Source organism: Myotis davidii, unplaced genomic scaffold, assembly GCF_000327345.1.
Source record: "Myotis davidii unplaced genomic scaffold, ASM32734v1 scaffold209, whole genome shotgun sequence".
NCBI lineage: Eukaryota > Metazoa > Chordata > Mammalia > Chiroptera > Vespertilionidae > Myotis > Myotis davidii.
The window spans coordinates 1153829-1180232 of record NW_006300047.1 but is presented as its reverse complement, the minus strand read 5'-3'; the positions used below and the strand labels follow the sequence as shown (position 1 = coordinate 1180232).

Sequence of the window (26404 nt, the reverse complement as noted above, 5' to 3'; positions counted from 1 at the left end):
TATTTTCGTTGCTACTTCATAACTGTAATGTTGTTACTGTTATGAATCGTAATGTAAATATCTGATATGCAGGATGGTCTTAAGCGACCCCTGTGAGAGGGTCGTTTGATTGCCAAGGGGTCGCGACCCACAGGTTGAGAACTGCTGCCCCAGCACATGCCTTCATCCCTCTACTGTCTGTCCATGGGTTATGTTCATATGCATACAAGTCCTTTTGTTGCTCTCTTACCCCCCCCACCCCCCACTTTCCCTCTTTGGTTGGATAGTCTGCTTCTATGTCACTGGATCTATTTTTGTTTAAATTTTCATAATTACATTTATTTGAGATTTTAATTTTTATTGATTTTAGAGAGAGAGGAAGGGGAGGGGAGAAGAACACACACATTGACTTGTTGTTCTACTTATTTATGCATTCCTCGGTTGCTTCTTATATGTGCCCTGACTAGAGATGAAACCCACAACCTTAGTGTATCGGGATGATCCTCTATCTTATTGAGGCCAGAACTATTTTAGAAAACAAAATAGAACCATTATACATTTGACTTTTCAGATTCTATCCCTTAGGAAAAGATGATGTAATAAGTGGGTTAACTTAAAGAAAACTATTAAGGAAATATTAACATAGTACTTCAGGATACAGTAAACAGCTTGATAGTGGCTCACAGGTGAGTGATGTATGCACAAACCTGGCGCAGTAATGGTTTAGAGCTTGGGTCTTGAGTCTGGCTGCCCAGAGAAAGCCGGTTCTGCTTCATACTAGCTGTGTGACCTTGGGCTTCTTGTCTCGCCTCTGGGTCCCTGTCCTTGTGCATTGGGCTACTTTGGAGGGTTGTTGGGACAGTTGTAGCAGGACTGTATAACATGCTTACCATCACTTATGGTGCATGTTTAATCAACATCAGCTGTCATTGGTAGTAGGATAAGTAGTGGTAGTATAATACACATGGCTCATGGTTAAAAATGTGGTTTGGAGGTTCAACAAAGTAGATACTCTAACTAGTGAAACAAACGTTTACTGAGCATCTACTGTGTGCCAGGCACTGAGCTGAGTAGTCGAGATGCAGAGGTAAATGGGCAGAGCGCTTGTTCTTAAGGGCAGCCTTGTCCAGTGTGAGAGACAAATGGGAGCCATCAGAGGAGGTGGAGTGGTGAGTGCTCAGAGGTGGCGTGGGAGCACTGAGGAAGACACCAGACAGCCACAGAGCTGCTCAGAGAAGGCTGCTGGGCGGGGCCTTGAAGCCGGGGGAGCCAGCAGGTGAAGATGGCGAGGGAAGGGCTCTCCACCCAGAGGAGCTGGCATGTGCCAAGGTACGGGGCACTGACAGTTAAATCTTGTGGCGGCAGAGGCGTGTGGCACTCCATTGGGTAGGGGCTGATTATGTCATTTCATCATCACATCCTTTCCTCACCTACTTCCCTAATGACTGCCCTTTTAGGGGACCAGGACAGGGGCAAATTGTGGTGCAGCTACACCTCCTGGAAGCTGAGTCCTTCGTGCCCCTCCTCCATCAAGGCCCTCTGTTTATTTGAGAGCTTCTACCAGTAGCTTCAAATACCAGTGTGGGGTATGTCTCCATATGTGAGTGTCTGTGTGTTTAAAACCTGGACATCATATTTTTTATCTTTTAAATGACTTTTATTAAGTGATTTCAGAGAATCCATGGTCCAACTGAACCCTGTGAATTAATAACTATAGCTAATTATTGATCTGTGTGGGCTATTTCTTGATACATCTATTTTGCAAAATGAAACTGAAGCCCTATTTTGAAAATGACAGTGCTTCTGTCTGTTCTTTGGGTTGCTGTGCGACCTCTCCTGTGGGGTCAGCCAGTGTTCAATGATGGTGGTAAGCTAGGGACATTCTGTCACAACTCCCCACATGGCTCATTAGCTCCATGCCTGTATGTTCCGCTGTGACTTTATGGGGGGCCCTGTAATGAAGTCTAAACTTTGTTGGCAGAACCAGGAAAACTGCCCTCCTGGCCAGCTCTCAGCTGGTGAGGTCACTGTCCTCATTTGGAAATGAAAATGCTGTGTTGTTTTTCCCTGGCTCCCTGTCTCTCGAGAAATTGGATTCCAGTGGCCTGTGACTGCACCAGCTGCTTGACTGGCCCAGCGCCGGCCTCACCTAATGGTCCTGTCTGAGCTCTGCCGTGGCAGCAGGCGGGTCGGCTGCTGAGAGTGACTGTGCTGGGCCACCTGTCTGGCCTTCCAGACTGCCCAGGTGTCAGATGTCGTGGATCCTCTGTGTGCCCAAATAGAGTTCTTGAAACCTCCTACTCCTTCCCTGGGCTCACCCAGTTGCCTCCATCCTTGTCATGGCTTCCCCTAGGAGGGAAGCTGGGACCATGTGATGGACAGGCCGACCACAGTCGCATGCAGGGCAGTTTCCAGAAGGAAGACATATGGGGTGACCAAAAATAGAAGAGTCCTCTCCACCTGGAAACCTTGGCAAGTGCCCACAGCCCTAGGACCCAGGTTTCAGATCTTTGAAGCAAAGAGGAGAGTAATTTCTTCTGGCCAATAGGCTAGGGAGCCTCACTTTCAGGCATTATACAGCACTTGAGTCAAATTCATGTTTCTCTAAAAACTGAGTTGTTTGGTACCAGCCTCTAATGTCTTTTGTATCCACAACTCATAGTGTGGTCAGGGACTTAGTTTTAATTCTGAGCTCTGTTCCTTACTGGCTGTATGTCTTCAGGCAAGTCTCTTGACCTCTCCGGACCTTAGTTTCAGATGAGCACCAACCCTGCCTACTTCATAGTCTCTTTGTGAGGATGAAATGAGAAACTTGACTCTTTAAACAGACATTCCTGCCTCCTGCATGTGCCCTTGACCAGATTCGAACCTGGGACCCTTCAGTCTGCAGGCTGACGCTCTATCCACTGAGCCAAATCGGCCAGGGCTAAACAGACATTCTTGCTGCTGCTTATTAATGGTGTAATTCTGGGACATATTTTGTTCTAAATCACACTAAAAATCTTGAAACTTTTTTGGAAGTGTTACTCTCTCTGATTTGGAGGTTTGTATGTTTGTTTTCCTATGTAAATGTGAAGTTTTGAGTAAGAGTGAAATGCAAATTGGTACCTGAAGTGGCTCTCATTTTGTTTGGCTTTGCTCACCAGCTGAGAACTAGGCTCTGTATGTTTCTTAAAATGAACAAAAGATGACAAACTCTGCCTGGCAATTTAAGAGGGAAGAGAGTAGAGGAAGAGGGGCAAGGCTGGAGGGAAGGTGTGGAGATCCGCCAGAGGGTGTCGGCTGGGTGTGGGGCTAAGATCTGTCATTTACTCTCTAGTGGTCAACACCTCCAGCACCCATGTCCCCAGGGCATGAAAGAGAAGAGGATGGTGATGGTTAGGAGCTGGGATTGAACTCTAGCTCTACCGTTCAATCCATAAAACAATATTAGCTTCCTTATAGGGTTGTTGTAAGGATTAAATAAAATAATCCAGGTAAAGTGCAGACATTAAGGGCTCAAAGAATTGTCATCATCATTAGTGTGATGCTGTAATGGAATGACTTTGATTTTTATAACCTTTTGAGATATGAAGGACAGATGGTCGTGCAGTTCTCATTTGTAAGGAGAATGGACACTGAGATTCAAAGATACAAACTAACTATGTGAGGTATCACAGGGCACATGAGTCAACAAACTTGTTCTGTAAAGGACTCGATAGTAAATATATTTGGCTTTGTGGGCCATGTGTCTCTGTTAAAACTACTCAACTCTGCCATTGTGTGAAAGCAGCCGTAGATGACACATCAACTAATGATTGTGGCTGTGTATCAGTAATACTTTATTTACAAGAACAGGTGGTGGCTGAATTTGGCTTGCAGGCCACAGTTGCCAGCCCTGACATAGCTGGTAAGTGGCCAGTGCTGAGTTATGTCTTGCACCTGGGTCTTTTGGCTTCAAATTCTAGCCCATCTCACTGTGACACAGCTTTCTCTACATGCATATCAGGAGACACTTGTCTGCCAACCAGGAACCACACACCTGCCTCTGGAGCGGATTAGAGAAGGGAAGGCCTCATCTCCCAACTTGGGAGATGCCTGCAGTGATGTTTCCTCTCTGTGTGTTATGCCGCCTCCCTCTGCTGCTGGTCGGCAGTCCAGCAGAAACGAGTCTGATCAGCTTGAAGTCTTTGTCTGGGATGGCCGGCTCCTGACAGGCCAATCTCAGGCTACAGAGGGGGAGTCAGCAGCCTCCCTGGTGCCCATTGCTACTGCCCAGCAGCCACCGACACCTCTGCCCAGGTAGTTGGGCATCTGCTCTGTGCTCCTGTGCAGCAAGGCAAGGGAGGGATGGAGGAGTGAGACCCCAGGAGATCAGGGGGCCCGCCATCCTGCGGCCATGCTGACTGCTGAAAGTCAGGGAGGAAGGAGGCCCCATCTTGGCAAGATAACTCATTTGAGATTTTCAGCCATGACCTCTGCTCAAAGGAAAAGTGAGAGAATCCAGTTACTGCTCAGTGTGAGCTCTGGGCAGACGGGTGGGAGAGAGACTTAGCGTTGGATTCAGCCAGCTCCGCAGCAACGCTAGCTCAGGTTGACCCGAGCGGGCCAGGAGAGCACTTAACGACAGACAAACCACCGCTGTAGCATTCACCACCACTGAAGGCAGCATTTGAAGCAGCACAGAATTCCCCAAGCTCATTTAAACCCGAAGGAATAGGCTTATTCTCCACAGGATAAGGCTGTTGGTGCTTTATAAATAATGAGTAATGAAAAGATTAGGTGGTTACAAAATAATATGAAAATGGACTCTGTTTGAAAGTTGCTAAGTTCTCTCTCCTCTTAGCAATAAACAGCACATTTAAGGAGATTTTGTAGTTGGTGGTTTCGCTCTTTGGATTTTTAGGGGAGGAAAATGGTTCTATAAATTGAAAGTATTGTTAATACTTTAAAAAATCTTGATTCTTTTGTCACGAAGGTAGGAGAGTTAGTATATAGCTTAGTGTCCTCTCCTGAGAGGCCCTACAAAATTTAATTATATTTCATTTACTGCTTAGGTAACTTCTGAAAGGAGATTGTTAGGAGAATAATCATTTGGGATTATTTTTATTTTTAGGGTTGATGTTCAAGGATTATCTAAATTGTTACTAATTTATTAATGTGCTGCACTTTGCTCATTGCCTCTGTTACAGATTTGCAGCAGGCATTGGCCCTGTCAGAAGTGGGTCACTGTTTGTGATGGACTCAATTACGAACTCCCCAAATCTGCATGCTGAAACCCCAAGCCGCATGTGACTACCTTTGGAGATAGGGTCTTTAAGGAGGTCATTAAGGTTAAATGAGGTCCTAAGGGTAGGGCCCTACTCCAGTGTGCTGGATGTTCTTACAAGAAGAGAGACACTAGGAACATGTGCACACAGAGGAGGGACCATTTGAGGACACAGAGAGAAGGCAGCCAAGCCAAGAGGGAGGCCTTAGGAGAATTCAAATCACCTACACTGCAGTCTTGGGTTTCTAGTCTCCAGGACTATGAGAAATAAATTTCTGTTGTTGTCCGAGCCACTCTGAGCCAGTGGTATTCGGTTATGATAGCCGTAGGAGATGAATACACTGTAACTGATGTTTTTCTCCCAGCGTTGACAGGTGTAAGTTCAAATCCTGGGTCCAGTATTAGCTGTGAGTACTTGGGACAAGCTGATTAACCTTTCTGTGCCTCAGTTTCCTTTTCTGAAAAATGGGAATAGTGTATGCTCCAGAAATTGCGTATTATGTGTATATGTGATGTTTTGGTGTGAAAGGGGTTGACTCTATGTCAGCCCTGCTATCTAATAATTCACATGCTAATGTTCGTGGTTCTTGCAGGATCCTGGTTTGTTGTTGAAGGCACGTGTCTTACTAGGATTGGATTTGTGATCAAAGTGGTGTGATTTGGGGGAAGATATGCTGGTTCTAGGGGCAGGCTACATGGGCTTTCATCTCAGCTTTGGCTCTCTGTTGGTTGTGGCCACTGGCTACCTGCCTTCCTCCTCATAGTCTCAGTTTGCTAAGCTGTTAAAAAGGGGGTAGGAATGGAGTTGGGCTGGATCTTCTTGGAAATGATACCAACTCGATTTTGTGACTCCGTTTTAGTAATCCAAATGACTAGACTTCTCATGACTGTGGGTTTTCTAACTTAGTTTGTGCAGGGTCTTGATGAAAGCCATATTGGTCTTGAGAGGCAGACCTCGTTGGTTATATTCTCTCATATCCCAGTGCTTTCTTCAGTGCCTGGTATACAGTAGATGCTCAATTACTTAATTATTTTTATTCTTTAACAACTTTATTGAGATACAGCTGGCACATCATTATAATTTCACCCACCTAAAGAATGCAGTTTAATGTTTTTTAGTACACTTACTGTGTATAACTATTTCTCTGCCTTCGTGGAGCTCACATCCTGTCAGGAGAACACTGGGAGCCAAGGTTTGGTAGTCTTGGCCTTCCCGCTCTGATGTAGCTCTCTCTAGCTATTGAACAGAGATCCCCAGCGATGACCCACAGTCCCTTTATCTTAGACCCATTGCCCTTGCCGTTCCCCAGGTTGCTAACATAGGCTGTATGTCATTGTAGATTTCATCTGATCAGCTTCCTTTTTTAAAAAAAAAATATATTTTTATTTATTTTAGAGAGGAAGGGAGAAGGAGAGAGAGATAGAAACATCAGTGATGAGAGAGAATCATTGATTGGCTGCCTCTTGCATGCCCCTCACTGAGGATAGAGCCCACAACCCAGACATATGCCCTTGACTGGAATCGAACCCAGGACCTTTTAGTCTGCAGGCCGACGCTCTATCCACTGAGCCAAACTGGCTAGGGCCATCTGATCAGCTTTCATTGGACATGGGGAAGGGACCACAGGCAGGAAATAATGAGGCCGGCGGTTGGTTACACAGTTCTGCGACCTCCAGAGGAGGAGACATGAGGGGCCTCCCAGGAGTGAACATCTATGGTCATAGGGCACGGCCACAGTGGTGGGTGACTCCTCTGGTCTATTCTGACAGTGTTCCCTCCCTTTCTCATGGTCTGTGGGAAGTTGCTGCGTTGGAAGAGGCCTGGTGTAAGCTGTTAATTGCTGTGGGAAGAGATGGGAGGCTTTAGTGGTACTCATTTGAGACTGAAGCTAGAGAGACAGTCCTTGGTCCCAAGGAATGCAGCCCTCAACCAGGACACCAACCAGACTGCAAAATTCCACAAACCATCCCGGCTTTCCTCTGCCTTTAAATCAACCCAGGACCACAAAGGGCTAAACCTCCTGAAGAAAGAGGCCCGTGGTCTAAAAACAAAATGGAACCCTGCACAATCAGGAAGTTCGCTTAACAGGCATTTTTGTCTTTTTATTGTGGAGAGGATAATGGCAGGTACTCAGATTCACCAGGGACCAGTCAAAGCAGGACTATCCAGTGTACAGTTGATCCTTGAACAGCGTGGGGGTTCGGGGGTGTTGACCTGTGCACAGTTGAAAATCCTCCTATAGCTGCCGTTGGTGGATTTGATCCTTGAACAACACAGGTCTGAACTTCATGGGCCAGGTGAAAAAAACATCCATGGGTTCAAACCTGTGTTGTTCCTGGGCCAACTGTATTCCATGGGGTCCTCTCTTTTACTTTGTGATGGGGGCTACCTGTCTTTATCGACCCAGAAATAACATCCAAGTCATAGAAAAGAATTTGCAAAGTTCAGACTAATTGAATGGTGTTTAGTTTTCTTTCTAAAATTGTATAATTGTATATACATGTGTAACTTTGATGGAGCATGGCTAAATGGACACACAGACTTCCCGAGTCCCTACTCTAACGGTATGGTTGGTATTCTGAGTCTGTTGTGCATATGCTGTGGTACAAAGCACCTGAGTTTTTATGGTATATGCAAATTTTATGATATATGCTAATCATCCTGTGTAACCTTAATGTCCTTCATGTGAGGAGAAAAGCACATACAAATGTAATATAAAAGAGGCTACGTAAAGCACTCTGCCATAATGAATTTGAATTGGCAATAGCAGTGCCAAGTGATATTTTATCTTAAAAATATGTTTGTATAGCCTGCTCAGCATTACTCAGTGGTTGAGTGTCGACCTATGAACCAGGAGGTCATGGTTCAATTCCTGGTCGGGGGCACATGCCCGGGTTGGGGGCTTGATCCCCAGTGTGGGGCAAATAGGAGGCAGTTGATTAATGATTCTCTCTCATCATTGATGTTTCTCTCTCTCTCTCTCTCTCTCTCCCTCTCTGAAATCAATAAAAATATATTTTAAAAATGTTTGTGTATATATCTGTAGATGTTCCTATGTGTAGATAATCTGTAAAGTGTCAGATAACACCAATAATACTGCAACAATGTAATTGCTGAGAACAGATACAAATTTTCACATGTGCTTTCCCCATTCTCCTCTATGCTTGAACAATATTCACTCTGTATCTACATGACATGAGAATATAGCCAAAACAGGCTTTATTCTTTCCCCTTAGTCTTGTTTATTTTTAGTTCTGTAAGTTTGATGTAAGTTATATAAGTTTTCCCACCAAATCTGTTGCTGTGTTGTTTATCATTTTGACTATTTCAAGCTTCTTATTCTCTGACAGATTCTTTAGGGAGGGCTTAATGGGAACATATTCCCCAAGTTCTTACATGTTGTTACTAGTTTGTGCTTTTCTTGAAAATCAATTTGGCGGTTCTAAAATCCTTAGCTCACATTTTCTTGAGTATGTTAAATATATTACTGCATTTTGGGGAAGCATTGCTGTCAAAGTTGGATCATCATTTTCTTTCCCTTAGAAGTCATTTGCCCAGAGGAGTTCTCTTTCTCTGAAGTTCAGGAATTCTGCTAGTTGTGTCTTGGTGTTAGTCCTTCAGCATTATAATTCTCAGGTACATGGTTTTATTTCAACACCATTTTTTCGAATCATTGTTTATATCTGTTCCTTTCCTCTGGTTTTTCTCTCCAGGAGCTCCTGTTTTCTGATGTTGGATCTTATTTGCCTGTTTTTAATATTTGTCATTTCTCTCAAGTCTTTTTTATCCCCCTTTTCATTTCCTTTTAGTTTTTTTGAAGCTTGTTCTTTTCACCTTCTAGGTGTTCTATCTCAGTTGGTCTTTATTTCTGAAATGTTTTCTTTAACTTTCCTGAGTTTTATCACCTCTTTATTGAGTTTTTCTAATTCTGGTTCTGGTTGTTTCATGTTTTGTATCATTTCCGTATTGTCTTTTAGCTTGGTTTGAAATAGAAGGTTACAGTTACGTGAGTATTTCTGGAATGCCCTCATTACCCGTAGATATATTCTACTTGTTATTCTCTTTCTTCTTATAACTTTGTCTGGGGTTTTATCTGGATACATCCTTGTTTCAATGTAGTCAGGAAACTAAACTTTTAAAGGGAGGTGAGGTTGAGGGCAGCTTTTCCTAACTTTACAGAGCTTCCCTTCTGTTGTTTTCATGTAGTGATCAGGTTTATGGCAACCCGTTTTCTGAAACTTCCTGCCTCTGTTTTTCTCCCCTACCTTTATCAAGAACCTTTCTTTCCTTTGCCTCTAGTGTTTCTGTACTTCTCAATTACGATTCCACTCCATAGTTTTTTTTTCTTGCTGAAACAACTTTCAAATAGGTTGGAAAGGAGTCCTGGGTGTCCTAGCGGGCCAGGTTTGAGAATAAATGGAGGCCAGCTGTGTTAGTCCCTTCAGCGTTACATATAGGACCCTTGCACTCATCCGTAGTTTGACTATAGTTCTTCACTTGGCCCAGCGTGTTTTCCTTTCCAGGGAATACCTGTTGGTGATTTGGGCTTCTTTTCTTAAGATATCTCATCAGATGTCCTGTGGCTTCTGCATTCTCCCGCACAGATGGCGATGCCATACAGACCGTGTGGCTATTGGTTTGTTCTTACTGGTTATATTTTGGGGTTTGTGGGGATAACTTGTCACCTACTTTTTGTTATATTATCGCTAGGCTTTTGGTTAAATAGGAATTTAAAATAATACTAATAAACTTCCCCATAATATCATCCCACCAGACAAAGCACAAAAGAAAGCTACCTTGAGGGTGAAATTGAAGGTGAACAGTCAGTTGGTAATAGGCAGATTGGTTACTGTGGATCAGAGCTCATTTTGCTTCACGAAAGTGATTATGCTGCTGGCTCCTAACAGCCTTGGTTCATTAGGAGCAGAGCTTCCCAGCCAGACTGGTGGGGAGGCGTGTGGGCCCGAGAGAGTAATTGCCTCAGCCCTCGGGGCTGCCAGAGGGCCGAGGTGGCGGGAGCCTCCAGCCAGTTGCCTCCAATCTGAGTGGCTTCATCTGCTCACCCTCAGTGGGGCATAGAAATGTCATTTTGAGCTTTGCTTATGGATTTATTTATTCATCAAACATTTTATATTTTTAAAGAAATTTCCTAACTTTTTAGTTTGAAAAATTTCAAACCTACAGAAAAGGTGCAAGACTGGTACAATGAACTTGGGTACACGTACCCGGCACTGAGATTCACCAGTTAATGTTTTGCACATCTGTCTTTATTTCTAGTCTCTTATTATTAATAAACACACACACACACACACACACACACACACCCCTAGGTATTTTGTTCTGTACTAACTGAAAGTTGTTTCAGAGTTTGATTCTTCACCCCTAAATCTTCCTATGTTTATTTACCAAGAATAAGGACAGTCTCCCACATTGCCACAATATTATTATCATGCCGAGAAAATCAACAATAATTCCCTAATATCTAACACACAGTCCATTTTCACAATCCTCTAATTCAGCAGTTCTCAACCTGTGGGTCGCGACCCCTTTGGCGGTCGCGACCCCTTTGGCGGTCGAACGACCCTTTCACAGGAGTCGCCTAAGACCATCCTGCATATCAGATATTTACATTACAATTCATAACAGTAGCAACATTACAGTGATGAAGTAGCAACGAAAATAATTTTATGGTTGGGTCACAACATGAGGAAGTGTATTTAAAGGGCCAGAAGGTTGAGAACCACTGCTCTAATCTAAGGTCTCTTTCTTAGCCATTCCCCCCCACATTAAGGATCCAGACAAGGTCTATGAACTACCTTTGATATGGCATCGGACCATCCTTGAGACTGAATGCTGTGCTGTGCCAGGCCCTGCGCAGGATTTGGGGAAACGCAGACTGGGCAGGGCCAGGCTTCTGTTCTGGAGGAACTCATGGTCCAGCAGCCGTGTTACAAATACAAGCAATCCAGACTCGGTCAGGCCTCCTAGATCTTCCTGCTTTATTCCTAGGAGTTTTATTCACCTTCGTAACAGCTGGTATCCGGCTCCCTCCCTCCATCTTCACACTCACCAAGCCCAGCCTGGTCAGCTTCCTGGAATCCATAGGAACCCTTTGAGGTTTGGGCACTGACCTGATTTGCATGAAGGCAAATGTGCTTTTTTGAGGAGGCCAGTGACAGTTTTGCCGTGGTTGCTGAAGCATAAGCCACCTAGATTTTATGTCATGTCTTCGCATTGACCCTGAAGTTCCCATCCCACAGCTGTCTCTGGAATTTGTCAGAGTGTCAGGGTTCATGTGCAGTAGTGGGTCTGAAACTGGAATGCCTGCAGGAGCCAGGTGGGCAGTGGAAGTGCATAAAGGAGGCCACCTGTGAGAAAAGGAGGTGGGGTCCTTGGGGAACTGGATACCACTTGTCCTCCAGTGGCAACTAGTCAGTGCCAGCCGCTGCGACCTCAAGGGCACGTGGCTGTGTGGTTAGGCACTTGGAGTTTTGAGAAGTTGGAAGACGAAGTCATTAAGAGGAATGTCTTGATTTTAATTATTGTCACCTAATTAAAAGCCACCTCACACCCACACCCACACTCAAACACTTTGAGGGTCAACAGAACACGTCTGCAAGCCAGACACTCCTTGGGGCTTGGATGAGCGGTATTACCCCCTCCTACAGTGGCCCCTGTCTCGCTCACTCTGCTTCTTGGCCTCCCTTGTGGTATTTTGTTGTTACCTTTTTATTTTTGCTTCATTCACAGTCCACATTTTCTGCCCGTGGTCTCAAGAGGCTGGGATTTGATGAGACTATTGTAACTTGTTCAAGAGCCAAATTGAGTTTTCAACTTGGTATTCAGATGTGGGATGTCTCTCTCCAATGCTGTGTCAGTAACAACTCCTCCACAGCAGATCAAATTCCAGGCAGCAGGCCACCTCTTTGGAAGAAAGGGGCCGTTCTCGGCCCAGCCCCCTTCCTTCCTGGGCAGGTGGCAGATGATAACAGTGACTATACCCCTCACTCACAGACCCCCGCATGGAGTGTGTCCCGGCTCTGTCTCAGCGGTCCTGCCGGCATTCTCACAACGGAGGTGGGCAGGTTTCGTGAGCTACATCCCTCTGACCATGATATTTACCAGAGTAATAGTAGTGGCTGGGCCTTGGTATTCCTGGTTACTATTTCATATGCTGTGTTTATATTTACCCAGCTCATTTTTTTGGCTTTTCAGTGCCAATTACGAGCTATTTGACAACCCTTTCAACTCCTCTCCTTGGGTTGTTATAAACCCATATTTTTGTTGGTTGGGAACCTTTCTTTCTAAAGGTTTTATTTTAAAAACTTTTTATTTTGAAATAATCTTAACTTTGCTGAAGAATTATAATAGTAGTAAAAGAACTCCCATGTATCTTTTAGTCAGATTCACGAATTGTTAGTATTTTGCCACATTTAAGATGGATTTATCTACCTATATTTTTACCCATGTAAACCTTTATCCTGATCCATTTAAGAGTTGTAAACATCATGACTTTTACCCCTAAGAAGTTGTATTTCCTTAGAACAAGGGCACTTTCTTACATAGCTACAGTGTGATGGTAAAATTGAGGAAATTTAACACTGATGCAGGATTATTATATAGAGTAGAGCCCATATTCATATTTCACCAATTGGGCCAATTAAGCTTTTATGGCCATTTTCTTTGCCTGATCCAGGATCTGGGCCAGAACCAGGCACTGCATTGAATCATCCGGCTTTTTAATCTTCTTTAATCTGGACCACTTCATAGCTCCTTTGGTTTTCACGACCTTGCCTTTTTTGCATTCCTCTTCTGGCCAGGTGTGTTGTAGAACAGCCCTACATTTGGGTTTGCCAGCCGTTTCCTCGTGATTATGGTAGATTCAGGTTATATGTTTCTGACAGGATCTTGAGGGTTTTACCTCCATTTCCTCTTGGCCTAATAAAGGGACACTAACTAGCAAGTAGGCTTCTGGTCTTACAGGTGGCAAAGCTTGATGCCAAGAGGTGAAGGCCAAGAGCAGAGCTGGCACTCATGGCCCCAGGCAGAATTTGTCTCACGGATGTGTTTTGTGAATTCGTGTTTTTAAGACCTCAACACTGTGTTCACAGAGAAACCCAGATTTCCAGCTGGTCTTGAAGAGCGTGAGTCAGGGATGTCCCCGTCAGATGGGCACGCACTCTCTGCTTCACCGTAACTTCCACCCTCACATGATGCCCAATGTGCATTTCCCGGCCCGCTTCAGTCCTTTGTTGCCTGGCTGGCTCCTGCATGCCCATGGCTCTGAAACCTCCAGGTAGGCTTGCAGCTCTGGAGTCTGTATTCTGCTCCTGTACAGCCTGTGGTTCTTCTTGGGGCCCATCAGGAAACAGTTTGCACTTCACATCTGTTCCTCTTGCCTGTTCTTCCCTCCTTGGGGAGGTGGCCTCTGGGTAGTCGTTCTTATCTCCCCTGCAGTGATACTACTGCATGCACTCTTCCTAAGGGTAGGTTGTCACTTGAGGACCTTAGGGCACCCCACACTGGCTCCCATGGAAGCCCAATGTGGTGGGAGGCTCCTTCAACTCCCAGTTACTGTGGGAAATGCTACATCCCTAGAGGGAGCTGAACCAGTCTAGGGAAATCAGACGAGTAATTCCTGAGGAGGTGAGGTTGAATCTGGGGATGCATCGAGGTGGCTAGGGGACAGGCTGAAGGAAGAGGACTCAGTATTGATGCCGACCTGGAAATACTTCCAGGGATCACTCCAGGCCTTTCTTAGTCCTTCCCGTCCCTGGAGAAAACAGACCTCTTTGGGTTGGACTAAAGAGAGATCCTGATTTATAATTTATGACTGATGATAGTGGTAATAGTAATTATAAAAAATAGTAGCTAACATTTAGTACTTACTATATGCCAGACACTTTACATGTATTTGTATTTATGTGCACACATAATACACACACATTTTAATTCTCCCTGTAGTTTCTGAAGTAGGTATTTTTATCATCCAGTTTTACAGGTCATAAAACCAGGGCCCAGATAGATTAAGTGACTTGCCGAAGATCACACAGAGGCATAGCCAGCCTGTCTGACCTCAAAACAAACACTCTTTTTAAAAATACATATTTTTATTGATTTTAGAGAGGAAGGAAGAGGGAGAGAGAGACAGAAACAGCAGTGATGAGAGAGAAACATCAGTGATGAGAAAGAATCATTGATCGGCTGCCTCCTATATTCCCCTGCTGGGGATCCAGTGCACAACCCAGGCATGTACCCTTGACCAGAATCACCCAGGACCCTTCACTCCACAGGCCAGTACTCTATCTACTAAGCCAAACCTGCTAGGGCTCAAAGCAAACACTCCTAATGGCACAGAGGACTGAAGTGAGCTGCCTTCTTGATACACAGATGCCCCAAGAAGTAACTTGAAAGAGCTTGGAGTGAGTGAAATGACAATCAAGTACGATGCCGCCTGTTATTACTTGGAGCCTGCGATTTTCCTGTTGTGCTCGGCATATTTTGGGTGTATGTCATCTGCAATTAATTACCCTCCTGCGTTACTGGAGTTGTTTGGGCTGTTTCCCTGGCTCTGGATATGAAATGTGGGGGCCAGCATGCCATTCTGAGTGGAATTTACCAGGTGGCTAATGAGATGGGGATTATTAAAGAAATAGTGAAATGATTGGAACGGGGAGTGAGCACTAAAAATCAAACAAGCTTTTCATGGTCTCCCTTTCATCTTCTCCGCTCCAGCTGCTGATGAGACACCACACAGCTCAAGTCACCTCAGGTCCAGCTTGCACCGATCATTTCTTTTGCAAAATGATTGAGTCCAAAGTGACTTGTTGCATTTAATTATCACGTTTCTTCAGTCTGGAACTATTTCTTGCTTTCCTTGACTGTTGTGACCTTGACCCTGGGGTCCTCAAACTTTTTAAACAGGGGGCCAGTTCACTGTCCCTCAGACCATTGGAGGGCCAGACTATAGTTTTAAAAAAAACTATGAACAAATTCCTGTGCACACTGCACATATCTTATTTTGAAGTAAAAAAAAAAACGGGAACAAATACAATATTTGTATTTGCATGTGGCCCGCAGGCCGTAGTTTGAGGACCCCTGCTTGACCTTTTTGAAGATTTACTTTGCAGGATGGCCCCCAATTTGGTTGGTTTACTACTTCCTTGTGGTTTGATTCTGCGTACGCATCTTGTTAGGAATATCACGGGGATGATGCATATTCTTGGGGTGTCCTGGCGGCTGGTGCACAGTGGCTTCAGTTGTTTGATTACTGATCATGTTAACTGGTTAAGGGGGTGTCTGCCGCCCTCTCCACTATGAACTTAATCTCTTCTCTTTTACAATTAAGCATTGTGTGGGGAGCCAGTTGAAGCCCTTGTAAATATCTCATTCTGCATTAGACTTTCCATTGATTATTTATGGATTTGTTGATTTCTCTTATATTCAGTAGCTCATAACCCATTGTTGTCACTATTTTGATGTTCAAATTGTCCCAGTTTTGTCCAGGGGAGCTTTGTTGCTGGCATCTCTGTCCTTTTGAAATGCCCTATGAGTTTGCACTGAACCTTGAACTCCAGTCTAACAGCACAGGGTTGACCTCTGGCTTTCTCACCTTATCTGATCACTCTCCTGATATGTAACTGGTCTCAGTGGCTTTGGACTGAACTATTCACAAAAGGGAAGAGTAGGGCTGGGGTGAGACAGGCTCTTTGAAAGAGCCCCCAGCGGATTCCATTGAGGAGAGCCTCCATCCTCTGACCGCATCAGAAGGACCCTGGCCTTGTGCTGAGGGTGTGGACTTTGGGGTTACCCAGACACTAGTCCCAGGCCCACTCCAGCCACTGGCCTTACTGAGCCCCCATTCCTCATTGGGTCAAGTGTGGATTATGGTAATATTTTATGGTTATGGGCAAAAATGAGATAAGTGGGGCTTGAGACTCAGCATTTCTACCAAGGGCCCTAGGGATGCCTATTGTGCCAGATATTGGACCACACTTTGAGTAGCAAGGTTCTGAGCAAAGGAATGAGCCAGGGCAAAGCCCCAAGACCAGCCTGTGCCTGGCTTGTTCCTTGAACTGAGGGACATCGCTGATGGTGGAGCAAGGCGGGGATGCTGGAGCGGAAGGGAGCCGGCGGGAAATTACAAGGAGCCCGAGGCTTGGAAGTTAGTGTGAAGTTTAAGCCCGAAGGGTACCCAGTTGCAAGGGAATGACAAACTATGTGGGAAAACAGAAAGTGGGGAGGCATGGAAACAGCCAAGTGTGCAGACCAGAAGGAAGCTACTGTGACTGAGCACCCACCCAGGCAAGAAATGACGATGGCCAGACTGGAAGAGCTGGGGTGGTGCAGGGGAGAGGAGAGAAGTATTCACACGTTCATCTGAGGATTCCAGAAAGCCTTGCCAACTCCCACCCTCAGCCCCAAACACACCTCCTGGCCACCCTGCCGTTTTCTTTAAAAGCATCAGGAAAGGAAGCAAATCATGGAGGAAGTGGCAAGTACCTCCCAAACAGCTTCCAGTGGCTGCAGTAATTAATGTGTATAAGTCAAAGCAATTATGCCTGCCCCAGTGTCAGAACAAACAACCCACAACCCAGACAGCACCACTCAGAGGATAATTACTCAAAACCAGCGACCCTGTGAAGTGCATTTGGTAATTCACAGCCATCAAAACATTACAGTTAATCCACTGGTTTGGACATTAAATTTAACCAAGAAGTAACTTAAATTACAACTGTTTTTGGTGATTCCAGGTACATTATTTTCTAATTTTCATTAAGATTTAAACATTTAATATAAGATGTTATGGTTGTGAAAGTTGTTAAGGATAAGTCCTGAACTTAAAATCCTGTTACAGTGTAATAAAATTTGATACTATACACATATTCACCTATGTATAAGTGACATTACTGAAGAGTCATGTATAAATATGGAGGAATGTGTGAATATATAATTGAGTTGAATCTCATTAACCAAAATAAGGTTAAAAGTGAGTTATAAACTTATTAAGTAGTGTTATTTACAGAAAACTGTCCTCTTTTTTGGTTCCTTAAACAGATTAGTAAAGTATGGAATCCTACTTAATCTGTTTTTTCTAGCTAGAACTCCCTCTCATTATTATCCAGAGGGGGGAAAGTTCTACAGGGCACAGCAGTTATATACAAAAATTGTAAGTCTGGTACTTTGTATTTCTTTTATACATTTGACAAAAATTTATTGTCTACTGTGCCTTAGCTCCCTTTTCAGTCCCATGATATACTATTCTCAGGGTCCCAAATTATAAATACCATCTCATTTCCTAATCAAAATTTTCCTTTCCCTCAATTTTTTGGGAAAAAATTGCCATTTTTTCTATATCAATCCATAATGACAAACAGAATAGTACTATTTTCTTATTAATGCAAATTAACCTGAAATCAAGAGAGCAAAGAATATATTCATCTGTAAAATAGGAATAACAACTGAACCTACTTCACAGGGCAGTTGTAAAGATTAACTAAGTTAATATAAGTGTTTAGAAACAACACCCAGAATCTAACTATATATCCATCTATTAACATGACCACTCAGAAATTACATTATTTTCAAATGATGTTAAGTATAACATGTTTTAGAGGGATGTAATCAAAGGACTAAAAGAGCAAAAATTCTAAACTTCAAAAACAAACAAAAAATCACAATAAGATGCAACTACAGGAATTTGCTTTCCCTCCCCAGCCGCTGGCGCGAGAGAGGCAGTAGCCATAACCACCCCTGACCTCGGCCAGGGCACGGCTGAGTGGCCAGGCTATCTGTAAAAGTGACTGTCCCTCTCAGACGCCAACAAAGGCAGGAAGGGAGGCATGATCTCCTGGCTTCATGGTATGGACAGCAACTCCCAAGTATTAAAGGTCATGATCACTGCAAAAATACAACAGTCAAAGCTGAAAAGTCATTTTTCCCAGACTGTGTGTTTCTCTCCCACTCTCCTCAGGCCTCCAGCTCCAGCCCCATCACTGTTTCTGAAGTGTTTCACCTCTCGGCCCCGTGCCGGGATGAACGCTGCACTATCTCCCACAGAATGTGTCTGCGCTCGCGCCCTCATTCATCTTCACCAGGACATGACACTCGCAGTAGCTGACACTGTTCAGTGCTGACTGGAGAGAAGGGAGCGGAGCAGGGTCAGCCAGGATTGTAGGTACCTACAGACACAGGCGCCTACAGGGAGACGCAGCAATTCTCTTGGCAAATGACAAGGGTGACAAGTGGCTTTTTGGGAGCAGTTTCAGGTTTACAGAAACATGAACAAAGCACAGAGAGTTCCCTTACACCCCTTCATTGCCTTCTTCCCCAGCTTTTCTTATTAACATCTTGCATTGGTAGGGCACATTTGTTACAATTGATGAACCAATTCTGATACATTGTTATTACAGTCCATGGTGTGCATCAGGATTCACTCTTGGTGGTGTTCACTCTGTGGCTCTGGACAGATGTATAATGACTGGTGCCCACCATTATTGTCTCACATAATTTCACTGCCCTGAACATCCCCCATGTTCCACCTGTTGAGCTTTCCCCCCAACCCCTGGCAACCACTGACCTTTTCACTGTCCCCATGGTTTTGCCTTTTTCAGAATGTCATGTAGTTGGATTCAAAGTTTGTAGTCTTTTGAAATTGACTTCTTTCATTTAGCAATATGCATTTTAGTCTCCTCCCTGTCTTTTCATGGCTATGTAGCTCATTACTTTCCACCATTGAATAATATTCCATTGTCTGGATGCACCACAGTTTGTTTATCCATTCACCTATTGAAGGTCATCTTGGTTGCTTCCAGTTTTGGCAATTATGAATAAAATTGCTAAATATTGTGTGCAAGGTTTTGTGTGGACTTAAGTTTTCAACTCCCTTGATTAAATACCAGGCAGCAGGTTGCTGGATCACATAGTAAGAGAAGAGTATATTTAGTTTTGTAAGAACCCCCCAGGCTGTCTTCCATAGTGGCTGCACCATGTTGCAGTCCCACCAGCAGTGAATGAGAGTTCCTGTGGCTCCACATCCTCGTCAGCATTTCGTGTTGTCGGTGTCCTAACAGGTGTGGCTTTAGCTTTTGTAGTTCTCGTTTGAGCCAGATGTGTGATTTGCAGCTGAAAGACTAAATCTTCGGGGAGAGCACAGCCACTGACAGATGGGCCACTGACTGGTCACACAGGGTGGGAAGTAAACCAGCTGTCCCCGTGGCACCAGTGATGACTCACGGGATGGTGGTGGAGAAATGGGTTGAACCCTCAGAAAGGAAGCCCATTTTGGAAGGTCAGCACTGATGGTTCCTTTACAATAACAGCACCCCTACCCCCAACTTTTCTGGATGGTTTTTCAGATTGGGTCCTAAGGAAATCACTCCGTTAGTTGCAGAAAGAGCCAGGTGTTGTAGGTGATCTTCAGCTAAGCCCGGCACACATTAGGGCCAGAGAGGAGGAAAGTCCCATGAAACGGGAAGGAAAGTTGCCCTAAGATGTAGCTGACAGGGCGCCAACCATCTGTGCCTCCTTGTTCAGAGGTCTTGTCCTCACAGGCTCACTCAGTCCCGTGCTACCAGTGTAGAGGTGCCTCACCAGAGAAGGAGAAGGTGAAGGGACGGCTCCCCCCCAGCAGCTTCATCACCCACCAGATGTATATAGCCTTCTGGGCTCTGTCGCTCTCACTCTCTCATACATGTGCACATGCATGCAAACATCCCTCCCTCCACACGTGCAGGATGGTGTATAGTGAAGACGGTAGGCGCCCAGGCTCTGAAGACAGGCTGCCTGGGCTGAGGTGGGTGCTGATGTACCAGGGCCCTGGGCAGGTTTGGTCTTGCTGCTCACCTTGCCTCTCACTGTTTAGGCTGGCAGACTCTTGGTCCGCGACTTGTGCGGGGTCGAAGGCCTCTGCTGAGATGGGCCTTAGTCATTATTGCAATTCTGAGGCCTTTCGTAGTTAGGATGTGCTTAATTAATTGATCCATTCTGTTGTCTCATGAAGTGTCAAATGAAAAGGCATTTTTATTTGATAATCATAACAGAGACCTGTGTAATGATAAGAATGGTGAATTCTATGTAGTTCCTTTCTTTCCAAATTCAGACTGGTTGCAGATTAGTTGTCTAGAGCCTAGGAATATTTTCTTGGGTCACTTAATGTGCTAAAAATACCTTTTGATGGGGCTTTGTAGTTTGCCAAAGCCACCCACCCCCTCTTCCCTCTTGTACTTGTACCTGGTTTGCTTTACTCGTGGCCGGACCTGCAGTGGTCCATTTTAGAGGCGCGCTGGGGCAGAGGCCTGTTAGGTGCTTGATAGGACCATGCGTGCACGTTGTCAGAGTCTGGTTTTGCCATTGCCCCATAGTTACATAGGGTGTAACCATTGGGGAGACTGGGCCAAGGGTATATATGGCCAACCTCTTGGTATTGTCTTTGCAATTTCATGTGAATCTAAAATTACTTAAAAAAAAAATGGGCCTCATCCTGTCGAGGGATGGGGGATCAGGAGCTAGTTGCATTTTGGAGCGGCCAGTGTGTCCTCCAGGTGTTGGAGTTTTATTCAGAAGCAGTTCCAGGGACCTGGAAGTGTTCATTTCCCACGAAGGCACACAAATTCATTCGTACAAACTTGGCTGGGATGAGTTTATGGCTCCCAAAGGTGTCCAACCCAGTGGTTTGATATATCCTTCATGGCTCCTCCTCATTTTGATGGAAGTCAGATTTATATTAAAGGTCTTGGCTTTTATCTGTTAGATCTGATATTTAGATAGTCTTAAGACCTGATTAAAAGATTGATCCAGATCAGAAGACAAGCAGCCCCTTTTCATTTCAATGCTGATTGCAGAGTTGAAGATGAATAAGGGAGCCGAGGGTTGGCCTGTGTGGTGTGAGCAAGTGAGACAGAGCAGCCAGATGTTGACGTGACGCGCCTGTCAGCCGGCCGGAGTGAGCCTGCCCAGCTTGCCTCTTGGGGGACGCTCTGCCACAAATCATATTAAATTATACCACATAGAAATGCATATAAATGTCCTTTCCTTAGTTTTCAGGTCATATGTGATTTGAATTCACAGGTGGAGGTTAGGGCTAGCCTGAGATGAGTGACAAGACTCTGGTTAGGGAGCCCAAGAAAACAAGTGTAAATCTGCGTACATCGGGGAATATTTTTTTCTCCCACAGGCCTTTTCAGGATTTGTTAGTTGTTTAGCTTCAGATGTTCGCTATTCATATCACAGACAGAGAAAGTGCAGATACCTGTAGACACACCCATGGTAGGCTGTCAAGGGGGAGTAAGCTAATTAAGGGGCTCCTCTATATTCTTCCTCTAAAGCTTCTGAGATGAGTGTGGAGTTCTCAGGGGACACCTGAGTATATGGCAGTATATCCGCAGTTGGTGTGGATGTTCTTTCTGCCAAAATAGTTCAGAAAAGCAAAATACAAACACAACACTGTCTTTGCGGGCAGAGATGTAGTCAAGTGCACTGAAAGCAAACGGCAGAGCCTGCGTTGGGCAGTCTCCGGCTTTCTCCTGAGTAAATTGTGGCATATCCATATCAAGGAATGGCACTTGCACCCATAAATAGACCGAGTTAGAGGCTTCTAGTGGTGAGTTCTTAAATGAGACAAACCCAGTTGTAGAAAAATTTATAATCCGGTTTTATAAAGTAAACTCTACCTGAGTATATCAGGTTTGTAGTTAGTGACTGTGAGCATGGAGGGCGGCATTAATATGTATACCAGGTTTTTAACATTGATTGATTACCATGGGAAAATGGTGATGGAACAGTAAACAAGGGAATAACACTTCAAACATTAAAAGATTAAAGGAATGTGAAAGATGTTTCATCCACATAAAATTATATTTAGGAGTATGTGTGTGTATGCATGCATGTCTAGTGAGGGGTATGATAGAAAAGTCATAAAAATGTTGGATTTATTTTCAAGGTGTTGGATTTTCAGCTGATTTTCACATTCCTTCTTAAATGTGTTCTAATTGAGTATTTTCAAGTGAGTATTTTTACTTTTAAATTTATTTTTATAAGCATAAAAGAAACCCAATCTTACAGCTGTTTTGCTGTGAGGAAATACTCTAGCTCATTCAAAGGCATTCAGGCGTAAGGGCTTTGAGGGGAGGAGCAGAACCAAAAATGTGGAGGAAGCACCTCTGGCTGGGGTAGCTGGTGAGCAGCCAAGTCCAAATCCTACAGGAGACAGAGAAAAGCTCTACTGAGCCTTGGGGTCCGACAGACCTAGATTTGGATCTCAGTAGTGTGTCTTACTTGTGACCATGGTTGGAGACCTGATCCATATCCCAATTCCACTCTCATGGGAAGAATATGATAGTGTCATCGTGCCTGACACATCATAGGCACTTAATAAACCTTTTCCCACTGAATGAAGAATGAATAAATGAATGAGTGCGTGCTTGATTCATCAAGGTCACGTATGTATGTATAGTCTGAGCTATGTCATAAATACTCAACAAATGATAGTTTTCTGCCCCTGATCCCCATGTTCTTTTTCTTAGCCAGTGTACCTGGAGAGGGAATTGAGCAGAGTGTGGGGTCTTATAGCCTGAGTTCCATGCTTCACAGCACGGTCTTACATGGGGAGTGGGGGTAGACTTGGTCAACTGCTTCTCCTCTTTATGCCTCATCTCTAAAATGATGTTCTGATAATACCTTGGAAGGATTAAATGAGATACCTAAAGACTTCACATGATGCCTGGCAAATAATGAATATCCAGTACATTTTGTAGTTAATAAAGACATTAAGAGTATCCCCCAGGTTGAATATGCAGTACTTGGTTTGTTCTTCTGTAAATGGAGAGTATATTACAGAGTGCTTGGCACAGAATAGTTACCTAACAGATTGATAGATTCAAATAACCTGAGCATAGCACATCAGCATCCTGATGTTATGGGCACTGGAACCAGTTAGCTCATTTCCATTATGAAAGAACAGTTGTTGAAGGCATTCTGCAGATGTGCTTTGCTAACTCATCCTTTCACACAGACCCCTGCCCCCAACCCCTGCCTTCAGTCTAATTGCCAAATTTTTAAAATATTTTTTTAAACTTTCTTCTACCTGCAGGGAAAATGAGGTGCTCAAAGTCCAGCTGAAGAAGTATGTGGGAGCTGTCCAGATGCTGAAAAGAGAAGGTCAAACAGCTGAAGGTGAGGGGGAGACCAGCCAGGGTGGGTGGGGGCCCAGCCTTTGCATCTTTATCACCCCCATGCCTGGTGCATAGTAGACACTCAACAGGTAACAAGTGCATATGCAGACGGATTAGAAAAGCAGGATTCTGAAAAATTAATTAGATGGAAAACACTGCTGTGTATTCTTGTTAAACTAATATTGTAAGACTTAGCTTGCTAGATTATTAACAGCAGTCATATCAATTTGTGTACTTAGGGAATTTTAAGTCTAGAGTCTTGGGACACCACTTACAAGGTAGTGAACCTTGCAGCATGATTAAGTCGCATAGGCTATGGGTGAAAGCAGCAGAACGCCACCTCAGCGGAGATTCAAGCTCTGGACTTAGGCTGACCAGCTTCCAGCCCAGCTCTGGTTAAATTTCTTAATCTCTCTCCACCTCCGTTTCTCATCTGTAAAGGAGGACTCGTTGATAATGCCTACCTCATGAGGCAATCCATGTAGACAGCATAATGCCTACCATAGAGTAAATACTGAGTAAATGTTAGCCATTATTAATATTAATCAGAAATACAAGTAGACAGAAAATTGATTACTTGGCTGACACAGCCTTTCTTCAGATGGTCAGATGCAACGGAGGAGGCGTCCACTCACTGAACCACACTCCTGCCCCAGCTCTGCTGCCCTAGGACCGTCCTCAGGAGGCCCCTCAGTAGCTGCAGTCATCACAGCTCTTGGTGAAGGGCCCCATCCTGGGGCCATGTGCCTGTGAGGAGACCTCCACCACAGTAATGCCCTCAGCCTCACTTCCCACCTCCTACCTGATTGCTGAGATTCTCAGTTGGGTAGAGTTGATGCATTTTAACAGCATCCTGATTTTATGGGCACTGGAACTAGTTAGCTCTTTCCATCATGAAAGAACAGTTCTTAAAGGCATTCTGCAAATGTGCCTTTGCTAACTCTTGTTGTAGTGGACATCTGTGTCCTCTATAGTGCCCGCCCCACTTGCTCCGGTTTTCATATGACCAGCATCCTCACTCAGTGTCAGTCCAGTGACAGAGGTGGGGCTCCACCCTCTGCCCTGCGCTTGACTGAGCTGGTGCTCTCGCTGGGTCTCAGGCTCTGGGAGGCCACAGAAAGGGTTCTTCCTCTCTGTTGGGCCTGGGAGGCTGGGAATGAGGCCATCACATAGAGAGAGGAGCTGAGCTGAGAGGCAGAGAGGAACCGAGTCTGATCAGGTCCTTTGAGCCCTTGAATTCAGCTGTACCTGATGTGATAGTTCAACTATGAACTTCTTGTTGATTATAACAACAACCGCACCAATCCCCGCCCCTCTTTTCCAGCTTGACTTGAGTTTTGAAAGCTCATATGGTCCTGGCCATCGGTTAGCTCCTTACTGGATACGGCGTCCATCCTGTCCTCGGGGAGGGAGGTGTTTCTCTGGAGTCTGCCTTTCCAGATATGCAGTGTCTGCTGCTGTGTGTGAGGCTCTTCCTCTCGCCCTCCCTCTTGCTAGGTTCACTCCACTGTCATCTGTCCCGGCCACCACAGGCCCGTCCCATAGTGATGGATTTAAGGCTGCAAGCTCCTGTTGGCGTCCCCTTTAATTAATCTGCTGTAGGCTCAGGGACAGGGGGAGAAGAAATGGCCTGTTGTGAGTGGCGATCAGAGTAATCGGGAGATTTATTGGGAGGAACTTGATGGATGAGGGAGGCTTGGGAGCAATTCTTTAAAAGTTTGCTCTAAGAAACAAAAGTGGTAATAAAACACGAAGTCATAAACCTCGCTCACGTGTTGCATCTCTGCATGCATATGGCTTGCTCTCTGACGCCCTTCTCCACACTGCATGTACTTCATCCTCTCACTTCGGGGTCTTGGTTCCCTGGGCTTCAGAAAAGAGGGCTCGACAGTCAAGGAGATGGTTGGTCATGGGTGAGAGGGTTCTAGGGGGACATTGTTTCAGCCTCAATTATGTAGGCCTTGGGCTGTCTCCTCTTGGTCAGCCTCATGTTCTTGCCTCCAGTGGGCACAAAGGCAAGGACATCTTTGTTTGAGGCCGGCTTCTTGAGTCATAAGGAAAGCTAGCTCATGATTGTGTGTGTTTGTCTGGCTGTAGAGGGCTAAACACGTCTCATGGAATGATGAATCCCATCCCATCACACTGCTGCTTAGAACCCCGTGCACCCTCTTTCATGGTGGCCTCAGGCTCGGTGTGATCTGGGGCTTCCCCATGCTCTGGCCCCATCTCCCTCCACCCTCCCCTTGCTGTCTCACCCCAGCCATACTGGCCTTCAGGCTGATTCCTCCCTCAGGGCCTTTGCAGCGACTGTCCCTCTGCTGGACTGCTCCTCCCTGTCTCTGCGTGGCTGAGCCTGCCTAGGCCAGCAGGTCTCTTTCAGATGCCACCTCCTCTAACCCCCTGGCTCACCCTGTGCCTTCTCCTTCATTCTTTATTCCATCACTTTATTGTCATCACAGCACTTGTCAGCACCTCAAAGGCTCCTGGTTGTGGATTCTCTTCCTTCTTTGCTGTCTGTCCCACCCTGCACTGGACAGTCCACAGGAGCAGGGGCCTTGTCTGTGTTCCCTGCTGTGTTCAAAGCACCTTGAGCAATGCTTGACCCCTTGGCACTCCATTAATATTTATAACACGAGGAGTGGAAACCTAAGAGCAGCTGTTGTAGGACCTGGCCAGGTGACTGAAGGTCTATGGCAGCTATGAAATCTCAGCAGTGCCACCCAGTGATGTGCCGTGCCCCTCTAACTACTGCTTTCTGCTGCGCCTCCAACCAGATTCTTCGGATCCTTGTGGCTACACTTAGCACATGACTTGATTCTCCCACGGTTTCACTATTCTTTGGTGACAAGAGTCATAAGATTGACTTTAACTCAGCTTAAACAAAACAGAAGTTAGGAGTTCCATCTGCAGGGACGGCTTGATCCAGGTGTTCAAACAATATCAGGATTATATTTCTCCTGCATTTCTCAGTTCATTCCCCCTCCCCCTCCCCACTCCCCTCCTCCT

At 45.0% G+C, this 26404-nt stretch overlaps 1 protein-coding gene across 1 annotated transcript in view; it reads left to right on the top strand.

The window, feature by feature from the left end:
- Window positions 1–26404, top strand: part of LOC102763755 (sorting nexin-29) — a 440536-nt gene that overhangs the window by 159350 nt on the left and 254782 nt on the right. The window contains exon 16 of the mRNA XM_015572131.1: window positions 23317–23399. Coding sequence (XP_015427617.1) covers window positions 23317–23399 — 83 coding nt within the window. The remainder of the gene's footprint in view (window positions 1–23316; window positions 23400–26404) is intronic.